The sequence below is a fragment of the Crotalus tigris genome, unplaced genomic scaffold (assembly GCF_016545835.1).
Source record: "Crotalus tigris isolate CLP2741 ecotype Arizona unplaced genomic scaffold, ASM1654583v1 scf7180000018042.565515, whole genome shotgun sequence".
Taxonomy (NCBI): domain Eukaryota; kingdom Metazoa; phylum Chordata; class Lepidosauria; order Squamata; family Viperidae; genus Crotalus; species Crotalus tigris.
In genome coordinates this window covers 545,853-565,515 of record NW_024096791.1, presented here as the reverse complement: position 1 = coordinate 565,515, position 19,663 = coordinate 545,853, and the positions used below count along the sequence as shown (strand labels likewise).

The following is a 19,663-nucleotide window of genomic DNA, read 5'->3' as shown; positions in this document are numbered from 1 at the left end:
AATCAATAGAAAATCCATCCTAACTCCAATTAGTTTATTAAATTTAAGTCACACCCTCCATCTTGTCGTAATAAAATAAATTTTTTTTCTTCTTTGGAAACCTATTAAATAAATATCAGGTTCTCTTTTTCTCAAGAGATCCTCCAATATGACTTTTTAAACAAATATGGGTTTTTGGTGCCATCTTGAATAGCTACTATTAAAGTATAAAGAAAGAAATACTCTTCTTTGTCCCTTATACTTAAAAGCTGAGGTTGCTTACATTATGCAGTTTCAAAGAACCGTCATTTCAGATTCATTTGTAAATATATATTTTATGCTACTTCAATTGGCAAGCTTACTTCTGTTAATACATCTGAACATTATAGAGTTCAGATGATTAAAATAGTTTTTAAAAGGTCTCTTAAAATCCAACAATATCCATAACTGTAACTATCTCCCTCATAATCCATATTTAACATATGATGCTGACTGCATGAGGAGATCTAAGTCACACACTGGAAAATATTGCTGCAGCTGCATGTTAAAACAGATCCCAATCTCATACATCTAGAAATAAACCCTGCCGGCTTCAAAAAGAAACCTAAGTCACAAGTACATCTGTTTTGGATTATATCTTAAACTTGGAATTCACAATATAGACTCATTACTAGAAACATTAATGCAAACCAAATTAAGAAGATATGTATTTCCAAGATGGCAGATGCTATACTTTGGTTTATTTATTAAACTTGCTTATAATGCCTCAATTTAATAATTCTAGGCAATATGCACAATACATTATCAAAATTAATACGATAACCATCTTAGCTGCCATACTCTGCACCAATCATAGCCTTCAAGGCATCTTCAAAGGCATCCCCATATAGTTTGTTGCAGAGTGAGCCTATCCAGAATGTCAACTGAAAACAATGTTTCAAGGGGTGAAGATACAAGGGCAATTCGGAAATAAACCTCCGTTTGGTTATCAATGACGGACACTCACAGATACAAACTTGTATTATACACATTAGAAAACTGAATAGCAGCTCCACAGTGCAGGAATTTAGTCTCAGTTTTCTTTGTTCCTTGTGAACTCCTGACACCAATTCAAAACCTCACAGCATTTCTGGTCTGGCTGGGGGTTATGATATATAGCTGAGTGATGATACTTTATCCCAAAACAACAGCTTACCTTTCTTTGAGGCTTAGTTTATATACTGTAGATATTAAATAACACCAGAAAGAGAATTGAGCCCTGTAGTTCTCCACGATGAAGTATTTCCTCCATGACTACAGACTGGAACTCGGATAAAAGTGGGCCCACCATAAAATCTGCTTCTAATCCCAGATGGGTTATTCAAAAGAATATCATGATTGTGTTAAGTGCTACTGAGAGTTTAACAGGAATAGGAGAGACATATTTTCCCAATCCAGAACCTGCTGAAGTTCAGCCACCAGTGTGACCAATCCTGTTTCAGAGGACTCAGGTACTTTTATTCTTTCTGTATTCCTCTACATATAATTCCTCATAAATTCCTCAACAAATCTTCCCAAAAAGGAGCAACTGAATATTAGGTGGAAGCCCCAGAGACAGCTAAACAGAGGGCATATCAGGACCTCTTTCAAGAATTATGGCATTCCACTCTCTCAGACAGTAATCAGTCACTTCTCAAATCCAACTAGGTACCCTTCAGCCACTTAAAAAGTGCTAGGCTGAACATGGCTCCAGACCAGAGTTTATACATTTATTTAGCCTATTCATCATGAAAGCTAGGTATCTATAATGTTATTACACTGTAGATGTTTGGCTGGCTAAGATTGCTAGTTCATTCAGCTCATGCTCATGCACTATCCAGGGTGCACCACAATGGGTAAACCAGCTCTGCACACAAAGCAGTTAATGATGTTCTGTGGAAGTGTTGGAGTCATCTAGGGATTTTTCTCCATCATTTTTTGCATCGCATTCAGGTTGGTCTGGCACTGTTTGGTTGGCAGAAGCTGAAGCGAGTGAGGGAGCTCACTCTATCACGCAATGCTAGGGCTTGAACTGCTGGAATGCAGACAGCCAATCTTCTCTGACCAACACATCCAGCATTTCTAAGCTGCTGAGCCACTGTGCCTCTTGCAAAGTTTATACTATACAGGGTTTTATTAATTTCTTCAGATTCCATGAGCTCAAAAGAATATTAGCTGATATTAGAAGATGTTGCTCTTGTTACTTGGCATGCTCTATCAAATAACATCTAATTCTGAACAAATATTAGTGACTATGTGTGAAGAAACATGAAAAAGCGTCACAACTGCTCTGCAGGTGTCTTGTCTTCACCTCTGTCCTAAAATATCAGGAACCAGCAGGAAACCAAAATAGCATAGAATATACAGGTGTTGATATTTTATTGCCATTATGTAAGCTGAAACTCAAGCATGTATCAGTGCTTGGTTGTGTTTGTTTATAGTTTTCAATATTGTATTTTATTTATTAATATAAAAATTATTAAATTTGTTTACCACCTATCTCGCTATAATTTTACTTCATTTGTTGCATTTCCTTGGAGGACTAATGACCCAGTTGGTATTCTTGAGTAGAAAGTAGCCTGTAAGAAAAAGATCACTGGTTGCCTCCACAGTCATTGGGCAATACCCAAAGTGCCCTCTAGAAAACCTCAGGATCCATTAAGCTCTGGGGTGAATCATCCTAATAGATCTATTGCCCCAAGGGGTCCTGTTTGCTCATGGTCTGTCATTCAATAAAGATGATTCTGAGCTTCAAAGGACATTTTGAAATACTAAAAGCATTCTACGCCCTCTAATTCTGACAGATTCCCCAAAGCATAGAAAAATTGATAATGGGCCAGATCAGCTAATCCGGTGAGCTGACAGAACAGGCTTGTATAATGTAATACCTTTCTTCTTCAGACCTAACATAAAATCCACCTAGGAACACTGCAAACCTAGGTAGACTGTCTTTTACCTTGCTCACAAAAGTGTATCATATTAAAATGCACAGTAATGTAATAGTTCATGTTCTAGTTTCCTTGCATTTATTTTCTCACACCATTAATGCTCAGTCACAACTATTTTCAGGCTGCATAAATCATATGATACTTTTAACTAAAGCCTGAAATTCATATTAAGGGTACCTGTAAGCTGGAAGATCATATGGAAGTTTATTTATCCTGGATATATGAATATGACATGACTAATGGCATATCCATTTCCTAGAGGCAGAAGGTTAATGTCACTGCCATTGGTTGAGAGCAAAAATAGTTATACAATGTGAAGAAAAAAATGCACTGATAAATTCATATTTATTTGAAAAGGGTTGAGTTTTTCCTAAAAACAACAACATGGAAGCTCATTTAATAACCATTGACACTCAGGAGACCTCAACTGCTTGTTAAATGAATCAATCCTTTTTTTTTGGGGGGGGGGTTACATTCATCTTCCATTCAAACCTTCTAATTTAATAAGGCTTTTGAAGTATTTTTATTTCTTATCTAAAAGAATGATATACTCTCCAATAAATCTATTACTAAACCAAATCCAGGATAAACCACTTTATCTGCTTAAGTAATTTGCAGAGTAGGCAGCACTTTTTAAAAGTCCCATGATCCCTATAAGAGGACCATAGCAATTTAAAACATGCAGCCACAAAGCAATGAAGCAAAGCTTCTTTACATATGTGCCAATTCACATGGGGCCACATTCCACCAGTTGGCTGTTTGGGGGAAAATTAAGAAGGGAGATGAAGCAAGTCCAAATAATAGGCCACAGGCCACATCACAGAGGCAACAACTGAGGGAGTGTCAGTTTCTGTCTTGCTGACTGGTTGAAATGTATACAAGAAATGAAACACATCAAGGATTAGAAGCTGTGTATCCGGAATGAATAAGCAGAATGACAAGATTGATACTGACAGTATTCTAATCACACTCTGTTCTCAAATGAAGGTTTTCCTAATGTTACCTCCAGAGTTTCAACCTAACATCAGCTGCTGCTTAAAAGTTGGCTGTAAATTGATCAATTATTTCCAAGGATCCTTTCCTAGGGACAGAGCACTTCTGCTTCTCTCTGAATCTTGAGACGTGAGCATTCTCAGGGATTTAGTCAGGGCTTTTTTTCTCACAGAACGCTCAGAACGGAGTTCCGGCACCTTTTTTGGATGGAACCTTGTCGGGTAGGCAAGGCAAATTGTATGATGTGTGTGAGTTCCTGCACCTTTTTTTTTTAAACAAAAAAAGCACTGGATTTAATTAATATCTGGCTGCCTCAATCCAAGTTGTCTTAGAAGATGGGCCCAGCACAGCCTCCCCTGCAGGTCCTGAGTTCCTTGTGGAACTCTACCCTGTCTTTGAATGTAGACAATTCCAGTGGAATACGATAGACACACATTTTCTTTAGTAAACATCCAGTCATTCAGAACTTTAAGTACAGAATTAAGAAGAAATGTTTCCATTATACTCAACTGCATGTGCATTTTTTTTTCTAGAAGCCTGCTGATGATTGCTTTCATTTGCTCTGTTGTACTATCTAAATTAGGCATGGAATTTTACCAGTTTTTAGTAAAGTTTTAAGAAAATATGTATCAAAATAATCTTTGAATATATTTAAAAATATTGATTTCAGCAAAATTGGAAAATTCAGTATTACCAGCTTTAGATTTTTTTTTCTCACCAGCCAAATTCATTTGACTGAACTTTGAATATATTCCATCTCTAAAATATTACTGTTTTAACACATGAAAGATGATGAAAATTCAGGGCTCTTACTGTGAAGTAGAACTGTTCAGTCTCCTGTTGATTGGCCCGTCTCTTGGCAATGCTTGGCTTACTCATGAAGGTTTCAGAAACTGTGGATTTTACAGACTCCATAGAATTGCTATACTGGAAGCAATCGGATACATCAAAATCTTCAATAGTGACAATATCTTGAATAGTCTGTAGTGTGGCTTCCATTGTTTTTTTAACCTGGCATAGAAAATGAAGAAGGAAAAATAAAAAACAAAAAGTGAGGCTGAAGCATAACTAATCCTATATTAGATACTGTTTCAACATAAAGACCTTTTGTAGAGATGCTGAGAAAGAACAAATCTAATTATGTATCTGATATACCATGAGAGGGATCATGTCCTATTTCTAGGACATGATTTCTAGATCTAGAGCAACTCCTTTTTGAGAGGGATTTCAATACACCATCTTTAGGGCAGGTGACATGTGCCTAACCCCAAAGAAGCACTGGCAATCTCCTGCTTCCAGTCACTTGTGCCTGACTTTGCCGCCCACAGAAGACAAGAAAGATTGAATTACACAGGTTGTTTAGTTGTTGGTTTAGTATTAATATTGATATTAATGTCTGCTTATCTGGGTATTGATTGTGGGTAAGTAGATGTTGTGATCTTTCAGCTTTCTGATTTTCTCTTTTGAATGTATGTTGATGTTGTTTGTCTCTATGTGCCTGTTGATGGTTGATTTGTCTGAGTACCAGGCTTCTAGTGTATTTGGACTTAACTTCTAGGTCTAGGATGCTCACAGTTTCACATCTGAAACTATGGCTGTGTCTATCCATGTATTGTATAATTAAGGACTTTTCATGATGTCCTTTGACTGCTAGCTGCTGTTGCTTGTTTTGAAAAAGGTGGTATTAAAGCATTTTTTATATGTGATTTAGCCAATTTAGATGTTCTAGGTCCTGGGTGTCCAACCTTTTGGCTTGCCTGAGCTGTAATGATTGAAGAGGAAATTTCTTGGGCTGTGTATAAAATATTTAATATAGTTAATGTATATAAATCACATAATAATATTATAATTTTGAGATCTTGTGGGACTGCGTGATTAGCTATCCAGGGCCACACGTGGCCTGTTGGCCACAGGTTGGACATACCTGTTTTAGATGTTTAGGTGGGCAAGGACCTCATAGCTAAACTACATCTTCTCTAACTTCATATAGTCTTCTCTAACACTGGAAGATTGATAGAGATCTTACCCTGCCCACCAATGTGGATGTTGGTCCACTGATGTCCAGCCCAGAATGGGTACTAAATACATGCTGTCAGGCTTTAGGCTAAATGTCATGGAAAAAGAGGAATATGGAGATGTATCAATAAAAAGAGGGAAATTTTTATCAGCGATGTGGAGTTTGGGTTCTTACCTCTTCATTTTCAATCTTCAGAGTGGATAGCCTAGATTGCAGCTGCTGACATCTTTGTACCAACTCACTCTGCACTGGTTGCTGGGCACAAAGCTGGAATACCTAGAAAAGAATAGGCTGTTTTTTAACTTTCCAGACACTTGCTTCTAGTTCTTCACTTTTGTTAAAACTCATAATCAGGTATGAGATATCTACACTGGGCCATAGAACAAAGGATTGCTAAATAAACCAGGAAACAAATTATTTTTAATTCAAATTCAATAAACAACAATTGCCTGGATGTTCACAACTAGTCATACACCACAGTTTACCTTATACAATGGTTAGGCTCACACACTGGAATAAACCAAAAGGGCAGAAGACGGAGGGGAGATAAGTGTGTGGGGAGAGTTCAAGAAAAGGGAATCATTTCCCTTACAGAGGTTTGTGGCTAGAATGGACCAAACCAGGAATGACCTTGGTTCATTCCTTGCCTAATGATCAATGGGATTCAGTTAATTGTGGCAATGGGGACTTGCCACTGCAGAAACAATGCAGTCATGTGACATTGTGCTTTATGACCACACCGCTTAGTGACAGAAATTTTGGTCCCAATTACTGTTGTTAACCTAGAGCTACCTGTATATATACAGAAATGTCCCCAGTGAATATGGAATAGGTGTTTGTTTGGAAACTGGAAGAGCATTGCATCACAATGAGCACAGCTAAGCTAATTGGACTTATAGCATGCATTCAGTACTTAAGGATTGTTCATATTGCTGTAGAATCCTTAGCCAATCATGATTATAGTTTTTTCTGTTTCTTATACAGACTTTTTAATTATGTCTGGAGTGAAGTTTGCAATGAAAACAGAAAATGGAGGAAAAAACTAACCATGTCACCCATGTGGGGCTGAAACTCAAACTTCATGGGTGGGCAGAAAACACTGTTACACATTTCCATCAGACGCTGCTTGTCACTGTTGGCATCCAGATTTTCAACGGCATTCTCAATGGCATCCAGGCCTTCATGCTTTGATTGTTCTAGATTCAGCTCTGCTGATAGGAATGTTCTAAGTGCCCTACCAAGGCTGGCATGATATCCTAAGTCACAGCACTGCTGAAAAAAAATAGGAAAGTAAAAACCACGTAAAATTCAAAATGTTGAAAGAAAATTTATAAATGATACAATATAAAGATAAATACAATAGACAAATATTCATCTCAAAAGATTTATTGTTTTCTGGAAATCAATGGTGTTTACACCAAAACATACATTTATTTAACAAATATAGAGGTTTCCCAGGTTGTAGGAGACCTGATTTATATAAATTCAACTTTACACAAATAATAATAATAATAATAATAATAATAATAATAATAATAATAATAATAATAATAATAATAATAATAATAAAGTTGGAAGGGACCTTGGAGGTCATCTAGTCCAACCCCCTGCTCAGGCAGGAAACCCTATACCATTTCGGACAAATGGCTGTCCAGTCTCTTCTTAAAAACCTGGACCATTCACCACTTCTGGAGGCAGGTTGTTCCATTGGTTAATTGTTCTAACTGTCAGGAAGTTTCTCCTTAGTTCTAGGTTGCTTCTCTCCTTGCTTTGTTTCCACCCGTTGCTTCTTGTCCTGCCTTCACGTGCCTTGGAAAATAGCTTGACACTTTTGGCAGCTGCAGCACACTGCTGGCTCATATTTAGGTGATTGTCCACTAGGACTCCGAGGTCCCTCTCACAGTTACTACTATTGAGCAAGGTACCCCCTACACTATACCTGTGCATTTGGTTTTTCTTGCCTAAATGTAGAACCTTACTTTTTTCACCATTGAATTTCATTTTGTTAGATAGCGCCCAGTGTTCAAGTCTGTCAAGATCCTTCTGTATCTTAAGCCTGTCTTCTGGAGTGTTGGCTATTCCTGCCAGCTTGATGTCGTCTGCAAATTTGGTGAGTTCCCCATCTATCCCCTCGTCCAAATCATTGATATAGATATTGAAGAGTACTGGGCCCAGAACAGAGCCCTGGGGCTTCCCACTACACACTTCCCTCCATGTAGATGCGGTTCCATTGAGGACCACACGCTGAGTATGGCCGGTCAGCCAGCTACGGATCCATCTGGTGGTGGTGCTTTCTACACCACATTTTTCTATCTTGTCAAGTAGTAGATAGTGATCTACTTTATCAAATGCCTTACTGAAGTCCAAGTAAATTATGTCCACAGCATTCTTCTGATCCACTAAGTTTGTCACTTGGTCAAAGAATGCATTAAGATTTGTCTGGCATGATCTATTTTTGACAAACCCATGTTGGCTTTTAGTAATGACTTTGTTTGCCTCTAGGTGTTCGTTGATTTGTTGTTTGATTATCTTTTCCAGGATCTTCCCAGGTATTTATAAGCCACATTTAAGGTGAGAAAAAAAGTGTTACACTGGCAGTGCAAAGTAGTGCAGCTTACAGTTGAATATCTTATTTACACAGTTTGAATTTGTAAAGCTTTCCATAACTGATCAGATATGAAAGTTAGGAAGCATGTGTAATAAGTACTTTCCCTTTTTTTAAAAAAAAAATGCATCACATAAACAATTTGTATTGTGCCAGACTAGGTCAATCAATTGCTTAAATTGAAAACATAGATTTATATAGCAATTTGTTTTAGATGGTGGAATTATAAAACACAGTTTAATCTGATATAACAGAATCTCCTGCTTCAGACTGATTTATCCACTGATACAGCCCATAATAACTTGTCCTCTTAGATCTGTATTCAGTCTTATGAACTGGGACCATTCTCTGCTCTTCCGCTCCCAGTCTCTCACCTCTGGTATTGTATGGTATTATATGAATAACTGATGTGGGCAGGGTATCAAAATAAATTTATTTTATCACATGAGCATGTGGTCCTTGCTCATGCTGGCTAACTGGGTCTATGAAATAATAAATACACTTCTGCAAAAAAAGGCTTTAAGATACTTCAAAAGAGGAGACTACAAAGCCTCTCTCGAAGAAATCAGTCCTGCAATTCAAAAATGCTTTTCCCACTATGGATGAAACACAAATATTCTTCTGTCTGCTTCCAGAGAAAGATGCCTATTATAGGATGCCCTGATGCCAATATAGGAGCATGTACAGGAAAGAGCATAAACTTGTTAAATAAGATATATAATCAAGTAGTTGCTGATAAAGAAACAGATACTTACCACAACATCCAAAACAGAAATCTGAAGTATTTTCTACATTTATTATATGTAGAATACATAATAATAGATGTAGACTACATAATAATAACAACTCTGCCAAAGCCAAATCATATAAAAATAAACTCCTGCCATCACTTGATGAGAAAAAAAAAACTATGTATCAGTAGAAGAGGAACAATGGTTTCAGCTGGTGAGAGGAAAGAAGGGAAGGAAGGAAGGAAGGAAGGAAGGAAGGAAGGAAGGAAGGAAGGAAGGAAGGAAGGAAGGAAGGAAGGAAGGAAGGAAGGAAGGAAAACTTCTGAATGGACAAGTATCCATTTGTTTGACAGAAGTCACAAGCTTACATCTGCCCTACTAGACAAGTATTGCACATAAATGGTGGAACCGAAATGCCATGAATGAAATGAACACGTGCCAGAGAGAGGAATCAGAAAATCAGGAGAGAAGCATAAATGTATGTAGTTAAACTGAGTCCTGCAATAACCTGCTCACTGTGACATGACTGGGTACAGTGCCAAAAGTCTGGGGCAGGTGTGGAGAGTCTGCTTGTAAAGCAGCAATTGTTGGTTTTACTGGAAGCAGGCAATGAAAGAACAATAAATTTAGTCAAGAAGCATAAAAACTAAATAGGGATTAAACAAAAAAAACAAAAAAAATGGTTGATTAAGAATCTGCACATGTCAAGGCTATTTTAATTCATAAATATTCAGTAGTTTCAGCTTTGCAACCAAATTAACATTCCGTGTTTTTCACAGATCATGGAAGAGAAATCGTGAGAATCTTGCCAATGAGGGAAGTCACCAGAAATTTCAAAATGACTAATATTCATCTGTATTAATATATGGTTTACTCTGTCAGAGTTGGAGCCTTATGAATGTAGCTTTCTCAGGTGCAGGTTTCTCTTTCATAGAATAATTTCCCACCATTGCATTCCTCTCTATAAAACCAGATTGAATGATCTGTGTGGGAGTAGATGAGAACAGAATAGATGACTCTATTTTTATATTTCCATTCATGAACATGAAATTATAATTTATAATCCCCATTGGAAATCAGAAGAAGAAAATTAATTCATCTAGGTTTTCCAGCTCAGCACTCCTTCCTTATTTTTTTTGCATTTTAAAATATCCCTTAAATTACATGTACAAGTGTATCAGTCTCACTCATCTTTCTTGGTTATATAAATACTTGATGCATGCTTTTTCCAAAGATTTTTTAAAAAAATAAGAATTCAAACAAATTAAATTCTCAACATGACAAATTAACCCTTCATCCACTAAAACAATCTTGAAATACAAAGCTGGTAATATAAGAAAATGTCCAACATTCCAAAATTCAGCTTAAAAAATACGTTTGTCCACACTTTTACAGGTTGCACATTTATTGTTTAAAAGTACATTGATGAATCTAAAGACACAAATTCAGTAAATGAAGTTTACTGCCTATAAGAGTGCCAAGATAGTTAAATTTATAACCGGAACAGTGAGGGTTGTGTAAAGAGTTAGAACACACAGTTATAGCTGATTGCTTGGTGAGATGGCTCCTTGCATGAGGCAATCTAAGCTGTGATTGGTTGCTTTGAGTAAAAAGGGGAAGTCTCCTTGATTCCCGCCTTTTTGCCCTGTGTGTCCTGTATGCTCTCTGTTGATTTATCTGATGATGTTGCTGATGTGTTGATTTACCTGACTATGCTCCTGATTTGCCTCTCTTATTTACTGTAAATATATTTATTTATATAAAACAACAAGTTCTTGTCAGCATCTCTGAGTCCATTTGGATACTGGTTGCACAATTCCCTGACAAAGAGACTCCTCCTTTTACTGTTTTGATTGTTCTTTATAATTAATCTTGCATTATTTTCTTATTTCTTTTACCATATAGATGGTTTAAAGTCAAGCATTCTAATTTATATTTTTCGGGACTGATGCAAAAATAAAACACAGATCAGAATTCTGGAATACATAAATACTTCATCCAAAAATGGATAAACCAGTTAATAAAGATTTGCAAATTATATGAAGTACATTTGAATTTTTATGAATCATATGGATATTATCAATATAGATTTAGCCAATCCAGACTTAAATTCAATAAATGCTAGCCTGACAAAACTAGAAAAGACAGATGTGTCTGTCCCTACTACTAGCCTTCTATAGGCACTGTGCTGAAGGAGGAGGCCAATGATTTGCTTGTTTGAACATTTATTTCACATACCTTCCTTAATGTGTTGAATTGGGACTGAAAAGACAAGTTACACTTAGGAATATTTTCTGTTTCTCAGCCCAATCTTATAGGATTGGCTGCTATGGTGAAAAACACAGTAAGGCATGTTAAATATGCCAGCATGTGTATCCTAGAAGAAAGACCAGCTGTAGAGTCATTGAATAAGGAGAAATGTTGATATATTCTTTGTGTAAACTTCATGCATTCCTATATAACCTTAAGAAAATTCACCATTCATCTCAACAAATTGGGTTGGTTTCAAGATAATTTGGATAAATGAGGTTGTTTAAATCTTTCAGACATTTAAGATGAATTGCAAACCATTTTACGCATTCTGTTGTAATTCCTGGAAATCATTCAAGCAGTAAGTCAATACAAAAAATAAGAAGAAAACATAAGGTATTTATAAAAAAAACTATGAGATGAAGACATGGCTATTTTATAGTATGTCCCATTGATGCATGCAAATTAAGGTTGTTCCCAAAGCTTTCTACAAAAGTTGAGGAGTGCACACTCCAAAAATAATGTTAAAATAATGGAAATACCTGACAATTGCAGAATTTGGTTTGGCTATTTAATTAGTGCTGTGTTTAAATGCTGTTGTCCTTCAATAATTAAATGGAACACAGATAAAAGATAAAATCTCCATATGAACTTCTGCCACTGAAGAAATTAACTGAGGAGAACAACATAATGAGGCTTAAAGCAGAAACATTCTGGAAATACACCACCAAAGTACACTTACATCAATGAGGTCTGACAGGTCATGGATATAATACTTGAATACAGATGCATTGGTGGCTTCCAGAGCCAACAGATATTCATTTCTTGCCTTAATAGCCTTCAGTTTATTTTCTGTGTATTTTGCTTGGCGCTGAAAAATATACAAATGGATTTTTATTATAAAATAATTAAAATGAATAAAGCAATCACCTTGAAAGAAGGAAAAAATATTCTGCAAAATCAAGAAATCATTTCACTTTCTTTTTAACCCAGACTAAGAAATCTTGACACCTTTAGGCAAAACAAATGCATCATCATATAACAACGATTCAAGGAACTGTTGAGTCCTGAAGAGACAGGAAGGTGATCTAATCCATAGATGGCCAAAAAGTGGTTCACAGGAACACATAAAGTTAATATATCCAATCCTAGAAGTATGTTTGTAACCTGAAGATCCCTGCAGAATTTTATTTGGCTCTGATATGGACACACAGGACTGACATCAGCAGAAGGCACTAAAGAGCCAAGTGTGAACAAAGGTCTGATACCCAAATCCTCCAAATTATAGAGACCGATCATGTATCACTAGAATTTAATATACCGTCTGCACTAGGCAGCTGGAAGCCTAGGCCCACACACATATTTACATTCCTCTGCCCAGAAGAATAGGAAACAGGCCTTCCTGACCTAACCCAATCAATATGTGAATACTGTATATATGGAACATTAATAATTTAAACCATCATAAAGTTAAAATTAATTCAATATTTATTGATTGATTTCTTTACTTGAAAAAATCCAAAATGGGTAACATTTAAAAATATTTTACAATAAATTAGAATAATTAGAAATAAGCTCTATGGCTCTAATTATTTATTAAAAACTGAAATCCGAAATACAATGCAGTATAATCCTAAACCAGATGGGAAGGCACAGCAGCACCTGTCTACCCAAATATTTGATGAAGAGGTCTTAAACTGTCACCAAAGATTTACGATGTTAGCTGTCAACAGCATCTGAAGCAAAAGGAAATTCCACAGCTGAGACTGTGGAATCAAGAATCTCATTCACAACTCACTGCATAGCAAATAGCCAGTGATGCAATAACCCAGTATGTCACCTACAGTAAATCTTCCTATAAGGACAAATTACATGTAGTCCTTGAGTTATTGGGACCAGGACTGCTATTGTTAAGTAATGAGGTCGTAATGTGTGAAATCATGTGACCACATCATTTAGTGATGATGATCCAGGCAGTCCCAGTTGCTGTCATAATCTCAAGATGTGTGGGTCATTAAGCAGGCAGGAAATAACAGGAGCCATAGGTAAAGAGAGCAACAGTGCCACACAGGGACAGGGAAGATCCACCCTATACAAGCTGCATGCAAATTGAAGAAGGGAGTGCTTCAGTGTGGCACAAGAGCAGGAAGGCTGGAAAAGGAGGGCACAGAGTACATGTGAGAATAGAGAGTCAAAGAAGGAGAATGCTGGTGGCTGAAAATGTAGGGAAGTCCGGGTGAATGCTGATGGGGGCATGCTTGCAAGAGCAGGTCTGGAAAAGGAAGACGCTGGTGTGTGTGTGTGTGTGTGTGTGTGTGTGTGTGTGTGTGTGTGTGTGTGTGAGAGAGAGAGAGAGAGAGAGAGAGAAGGGGAGAGGAGGATAGTGGTGGGTGTGTGCATGCGAGTGCAGGGGGAAGAAGGTGTAGTGTGTGCAAATGAGCAAAGAGGGAGGAAGGGTGTGGTGTTTGCATACAAGGAAAAGGGGGGGTAGGACACCACAGTGCATGCAAGCGAAGAAAGGCAGGGATGGGGGAGACTTACCTAAGCAATTTGTGACCTTCCCTGCACGTTTCCCCATTGACTTTACTCTTGTTAAGTCAGCAGGGAAGGTTGCAAATGGCAATCAAGTGACCATGGAACACTGGAATTGGTCATATAGTAAGTGTAAGTTGGTTTTAAAGTGTTCGAATGTTGTTCATGTAACTGTAGGGGTGCTACAAAGGCTGGAACTTTAAGGGCCAGTTGTAAGTTTCTTTGTTCAGTGTCATTCTATCTTTGAAAACCAATGGTCAGTCACTTAATGAATGGTCATAACTCGAGGACTATCTGTATACTGCACTGAGGAACAAAAGAGGGAAAAAAAATCCATTGGCTGTGCTTATTTACTTTACTTGTTTCATGCATGATCCTATGAAAAGTGTGCTTGTATTTCTGTATCTCAGTACAATGAGCATTTCCAATTAAGATTATTACTTCTTAAAACAACACATCCAAGGTAGTCTTCTGCAAATATTAAGCTTTTCCCAACTTTTTAAATAGTCTCTCTGCTTATGGCACTATGTTACATTACCTCTGCAAATTAAAAGATTTAAATATCAAATTGCTAACTATTTGATACATAGTATCTTTATGTACCATGCAAATTAGTTTCAATTTGAACACATTTACATAGTTGACTAGGGATAAGAAGAAATGGATCAGTGCCAAAACGACCTCCTTGGACTTTTGATTCCTGTACCTCCTCATTCCATTTCATGAATACTCATACCTAAATATAGTTTCTAGACCTCAGGTTAATCCCTGAGCCATTAGGTCAGTATTTCTGCTATTTCCCCATTAAATATCTCTTCTCCCTTAACGCCCTGATAGATATTCTATTGTGTATTAGATTCGCAGCAAACACTCAGCAGTTGCTCTTGGTAAAGAGAGCTTTGCAATTACCTAGCAGTTAACCCTGTTGTGCACTCACCTTCTCTTTCATTTTCTCAATCTTCTTGACTGAGCTCCGTCGGACATGCTTTTCTTCAAACTTGACACTGGAGGCTGAATCAGGGGAGCGTGGAGTTTGCTTTTCCTCCTGCTTCACAGACTTACCAATCTGTTTTTCTTCTTGCTTCTCTGCCTCTTTCAGCTTGCTTTGGGCACTGATGCTGTCAGCATTGTACATATGGTAGGTCTTCATTACCTGCAAAGGCAATTCTCACTTAATAAACCACCTTACTTTTTTTTAAAAAAAATCCCACTTGGAAACACCTGAACATTAATCAACCAATGCCTTCAAAGTAAACTTAAAATTCAAATAGAAAAATACCTATAACTATTCTATGCACCTACTATACAGGCAGTCCCTAACTTATGGTGGCAACTGGAACCAGAATTTCCACTTCTAAATGATGCAGATGTAAAAGTGTGACCGCATTGCTTAGCAACAGAAATCTCTGCAGTCCCAATTGCCATGCTTAATCAAATCCCATTGTTGTTAGGCAAGGCAACTTCTTGCCAGTTCTCACAATCAAGTCAGTGGGGAAGCTGGCAGGATGTTGTAAGTCCCAGGTGACTTACAAGCAGGCTGGCAGGCAGGTTAAATGGCTACTGCAGGGTGGGGGAAGGCACGAGGGGGTATACAAAGGTGTGAGGAAGGTGTGGTAAGGCTTGGGAAAAGTAGAAAGGAGGCGTGACATGACTCGTGGAGAGTGTGCAAGAGTACAAAAGAGCCATAGCAAGGGTTAAGGTGGGTCCATGAGGATGCAATGAAGATGCAAGGGGGTGAAAAAGGGAGCAAGGAAGGTGTGGTTAGGGTCAGGAAAGGTATGTAACCGGTGCAGCAAGGGTCAGTGAAGGTGCGCAAGGGAGGAACGATGAGGCTCAGGAGGGGGCACAATTAGTTGTGGCTAAGAGAGGGGCTAAGGGAGGGTATGTGGATGGGGACGACTTATCCCAGTTAATCTGATCACGGAGTGCTGCAACTGGTCTTAAGTGCAAACTAGTTGCTAAGCACCAGATCATGGTCATGTGACCATGGGGGTTATGGGATGGCCTGAACTCTCAAGGATCAGTCATAACCAATACTCGTTCAGCACAATTGTAACTTTGAATGGTTGCTGAAAGAATGGTCATAAGATTTACCTATAGAACTCAAAAGGATCAGCAAAGGTATGGAACATTTTAAAACTCTCATGTGATTCTGATGGCTAACCCAGGGCCTCCACTACTTTATCCTAACTCTGCTTGTCAAGGTTTGCTGGGATTTTTCTTTCTTATTAACATATAATTTTTATTAAAGAAAAGTTTTAAAGAAAAATAACAATTTTGAAAAAAACCTGAAGTAATAAGTGAAAAAGTGCAAAGAAATAGAGAAGAAAAGGAAAGAAAATAAAAGTTATAAAGAAGCAGCTTTTGATACTGGAAACAGAAGTACATTTATATTTTACCCTCTCTTTCTAGGGTTACAGTATAATCTTCTTTTCCTAATCTATCTTTTTAAATCATCAAACTCATAAATCACAAGTTCATTTTTTCATTTGTTAGCAAAAAGTCCATAAGGGGTTTCTAGTCACTAATAAATATGGGTTTTGTTCTTTCTCTAGTCAGACAAGTCAATTTTGCATCTTTGCTAATTGCATCATCTTCAGCAGTTGTTCCTCCATTGTGGTTATTTCAGATTCTTCCCATTTTTGTGCATGAAATAATCTTCCAGCAATTATAACATATAAAATAGCTTTCCACAATGCTTTTCTAACTGTTTATCCATTAGTTATAAAAAGAAAATTTCTGCTTTCAAATGAATATTAATCTTTAAAATTCTTTATTTTTAACTTTATTTGAACCCCAATTTTTTTTGTCACAATAAAATGACCCTTCATGTTTTTCGCATTTCCAACATAAATTGAAAATACCTTTATACATTCTAAATAATTTTTCTGGAGCCTGTACCTCTTTATAAAATTCTCTTTTAAAGTATAACATAATGTAAATTTCAGTCCCTTCAGCCATGTATTTCCTACTGTTCCATCAATACATTATGTCCAAATTTTTTAGGAACGTTTCTGATATTTGTTTGAATATCAGTAGATGTGGGTCATTATGCATAGTGCAAATCTCTATTGTAGTCCATACAACAAAGCTCCAATGATTTTAACGTCTACTGCATGAAGTGAAACACCCTATTAGCACAAGGCTATAAAAGGCCAGATGAAAATAGGAAAGAGAGATGAACAGATAAGAAAGAAGTACAAGAATAATTCTTGTTCCAACTGGAATGTGACAATATGGGGATAAGGACAAGGAGAAAAAGGTCATTAAATAGTATTCCTTTGTTTTCCCCAGGAAGTTGATATCTTTACTTTAAAAAGCAATTACTAGAAGAGAGACCACTTTTTAACTGACCGCATGGCAGTCCATGCCCTATCAGTGCTAATCCTGCTCAGCAATACAAAAGGCAACATAGACAGCAGAGGCTGACTCTGCTAACAATCAGCCTTTCTTTTTGTTTCTCTACAGTCCCTCCATTGTTTTGGATCAATACTGACTTTTCCCTTTCTCACTGGCATTTGTTACAAATAAGTGAGCTCTAATAGTTGAACCACATATTTTGATTCCTGTCCTTCTTTGCATTTTGGCCCTCCTGATAACCTTTTGAACTTGGCAAAGATCAAATATCAAAAGTTTTGTTGTTGTTAATTGCGAAGTCGTGTCTGACCCATCGCGACCCCATGGACAACATTCCTCCAGGTCTTCCTGTCCTCTATCATCTTCTGGAGTCCATTTAAGTTTACACCTACTGCTTCAGTGACTCCATCTAGCCATCTCATTCTCTGTCGTCCCATTCTTCTATTGCCCTCAATCTTTCCCAGCATTAGGCCCTTCTCCAGTGAGTCCTTCCTTCTCATTAGGTGGCCAAAGTATTTGAGTTTCAACTTCAGGATCTGGTTAATTAACACATCATCTAGACATGTTTAAAACTTAGATAGATAGATAGATAGATAGATAGATAGATAGATAGATAGATAGATAGATAGATAGATAGACAGACAGACAATAGAGATTTATTTACTGAAAATCAGTTATATCCTCTCTTTCCCACAGATTCTGATCAAGGTAGCTTACATTATAAAATTTACAAACTGACTTGAAAAGATGCAAAAGATGCACCCTTCCAATTACATCATAGACCTTCATGAAATATTAATAATAACTGCTTTGTAAATGTGTGCTCAAACAGAGAAGAGATCTATGTTCCAATTTTAAAATCCTGCTGCAAGCCAACTCTGGCCTCAAATCCTTCCAGTTTGCAAGCACCAAGCCCCTGAGTCTTCTTTCACCTCAATTTGAACTTGACCGTAATTTTTGTTAGGTGGAATATATGTTCTCATTTCGTTACTCCTTCTGGAGCAATTAAATCAACACTCCTTAGTTACAGGAAAAAGTAACAGTTAAAAATGCTAACCCACTCAGTATTAAAGGAAGCATAATTTATCTATACGGTAACTCTGAATTATTATCAATGAACAGAATTAAAGGTGACATTTGGAATTGCCTTAAAGAGGAAGAAGTATTCTTTCCATGTACCCCTATTCCCATTACTTCTAGTGAAAGACATCTGGCACAAGGCATCAAAATTATGTAAGTCCCAGTTTTAATGGTTTCATATATTTAAGGATGTGTCAACATGGTCGATCCATATTTTCTGCCAAGACTGACATCAAGGTCCAGGGTCAAAGCAATTACATAAGGATTCAGTCCGGGAGTCTAAGTATTATGAATACCACACGCTATTCCCATCAAGGGATTATATTAAGATACTAGATGAGCATCTATTTTGCCAGTCCTGCCTTGTCTTTCTCCCCCTCTCTTTTAATTAGAACTCTCACACCTTCCTATAGGAACGAGCAAAGGAGTTTGTCTTGAGTAGCCCAACTGAATAAAGAAAATAAAACTCATATTTTTTTTTTAAAAGCCCACTCTTGATTATCCTATACTTAACACTGTTGATCAATTGCCTCAACAGAAAAACTTGCCTCTGACCATGATACAGCCCTGCCTATTTTGCAATACTATACTTCAGACTTTGTCCTCGAAAAGTTGTTCAGGTCTGATGTAAAACCAGGATTCATGGAGGAACTTCACTTTGTTGATATTTTAAGAAAATAACTACTCAGAATTTGTACACAGATTTGGAGATACTGGACGTAAGACCTTCTCAGTATGACACTCAGATAGAAGGATTACCTGAAGGAAACTCTTCAAAATGTTAAACAAGAATGCACAAAAATGATACCAACGTTTTGGAATGGACTACTTCCTTCTATTTTTTCTTCTTCTGTTCAGTCATTGTCTGATTTTCAGAGACTGCCTGGACAAGTCCTTTTTTGGCAAGTTTTCATAAGTGGCTTGCCATTGTCTCCTTTCTAGGACTGACAAAAAGCGACTGGCCCAAGATCACTCACTTAGTTTTGTGACTAAACAGTTTCCTGGTTTCAAGCCTAATGCCTTAACAACTACACCAAATTGCCTTTACTTCCCTATATATTATTTGCCTATAGAGAAGTGCCATAGGCATTTAGGGGATTCAGTCCTTTTGATTTCCTACACGGAAAAAACCAAGAGGAGTCCTGGATCAAAT

General features: G+C 37.2%; 1 protein-coding gene across 2 annotated transcripts in view; it reads right to left on the bottom strand.

Moving 5' to 3' along the window:
• Positions 1–4,203: 4,203 nt before the first annotated feature.
• LOC120309589 (SLIT-ROBO Rho GTPase-activating protein 2B) overlaps positions 4,204–19,663 on the bottom strand; it is a 112,091-nt gene continuing 96,631 nt past the window's right edge. The window contains exons 5-9 of one of the 2 annotated variants that reach the window (XM_039346986.1): positions 15,011–15,226; positions 12,284–12,412; positions 7,003–7,227; positions 6,130–6,231; positions 4,204–4,949 (exon numbers count right to left, since the gene is read on the bottom strand). In XM_039346986.1, the coding sequence (XP_039202920.1) occupies positions 4,698–4,949; positions 6,130–6,231; positions 7,003–7,227; positions 12,284–12,412; positions 15,011–15,226 (924 nt within the window). In that variant the 3' untranslated portion in view covers positions 4,204–4,697. The remainder of the gene's footprint in view (positions 4,950–6,129; positions 6,232–7,002; positions 7,228–12,283; positions 12,413–15,010; positions 15,227–19,663) is intronic. The other variant, XM_039346987.1, reaches the window with a different exon arrangement.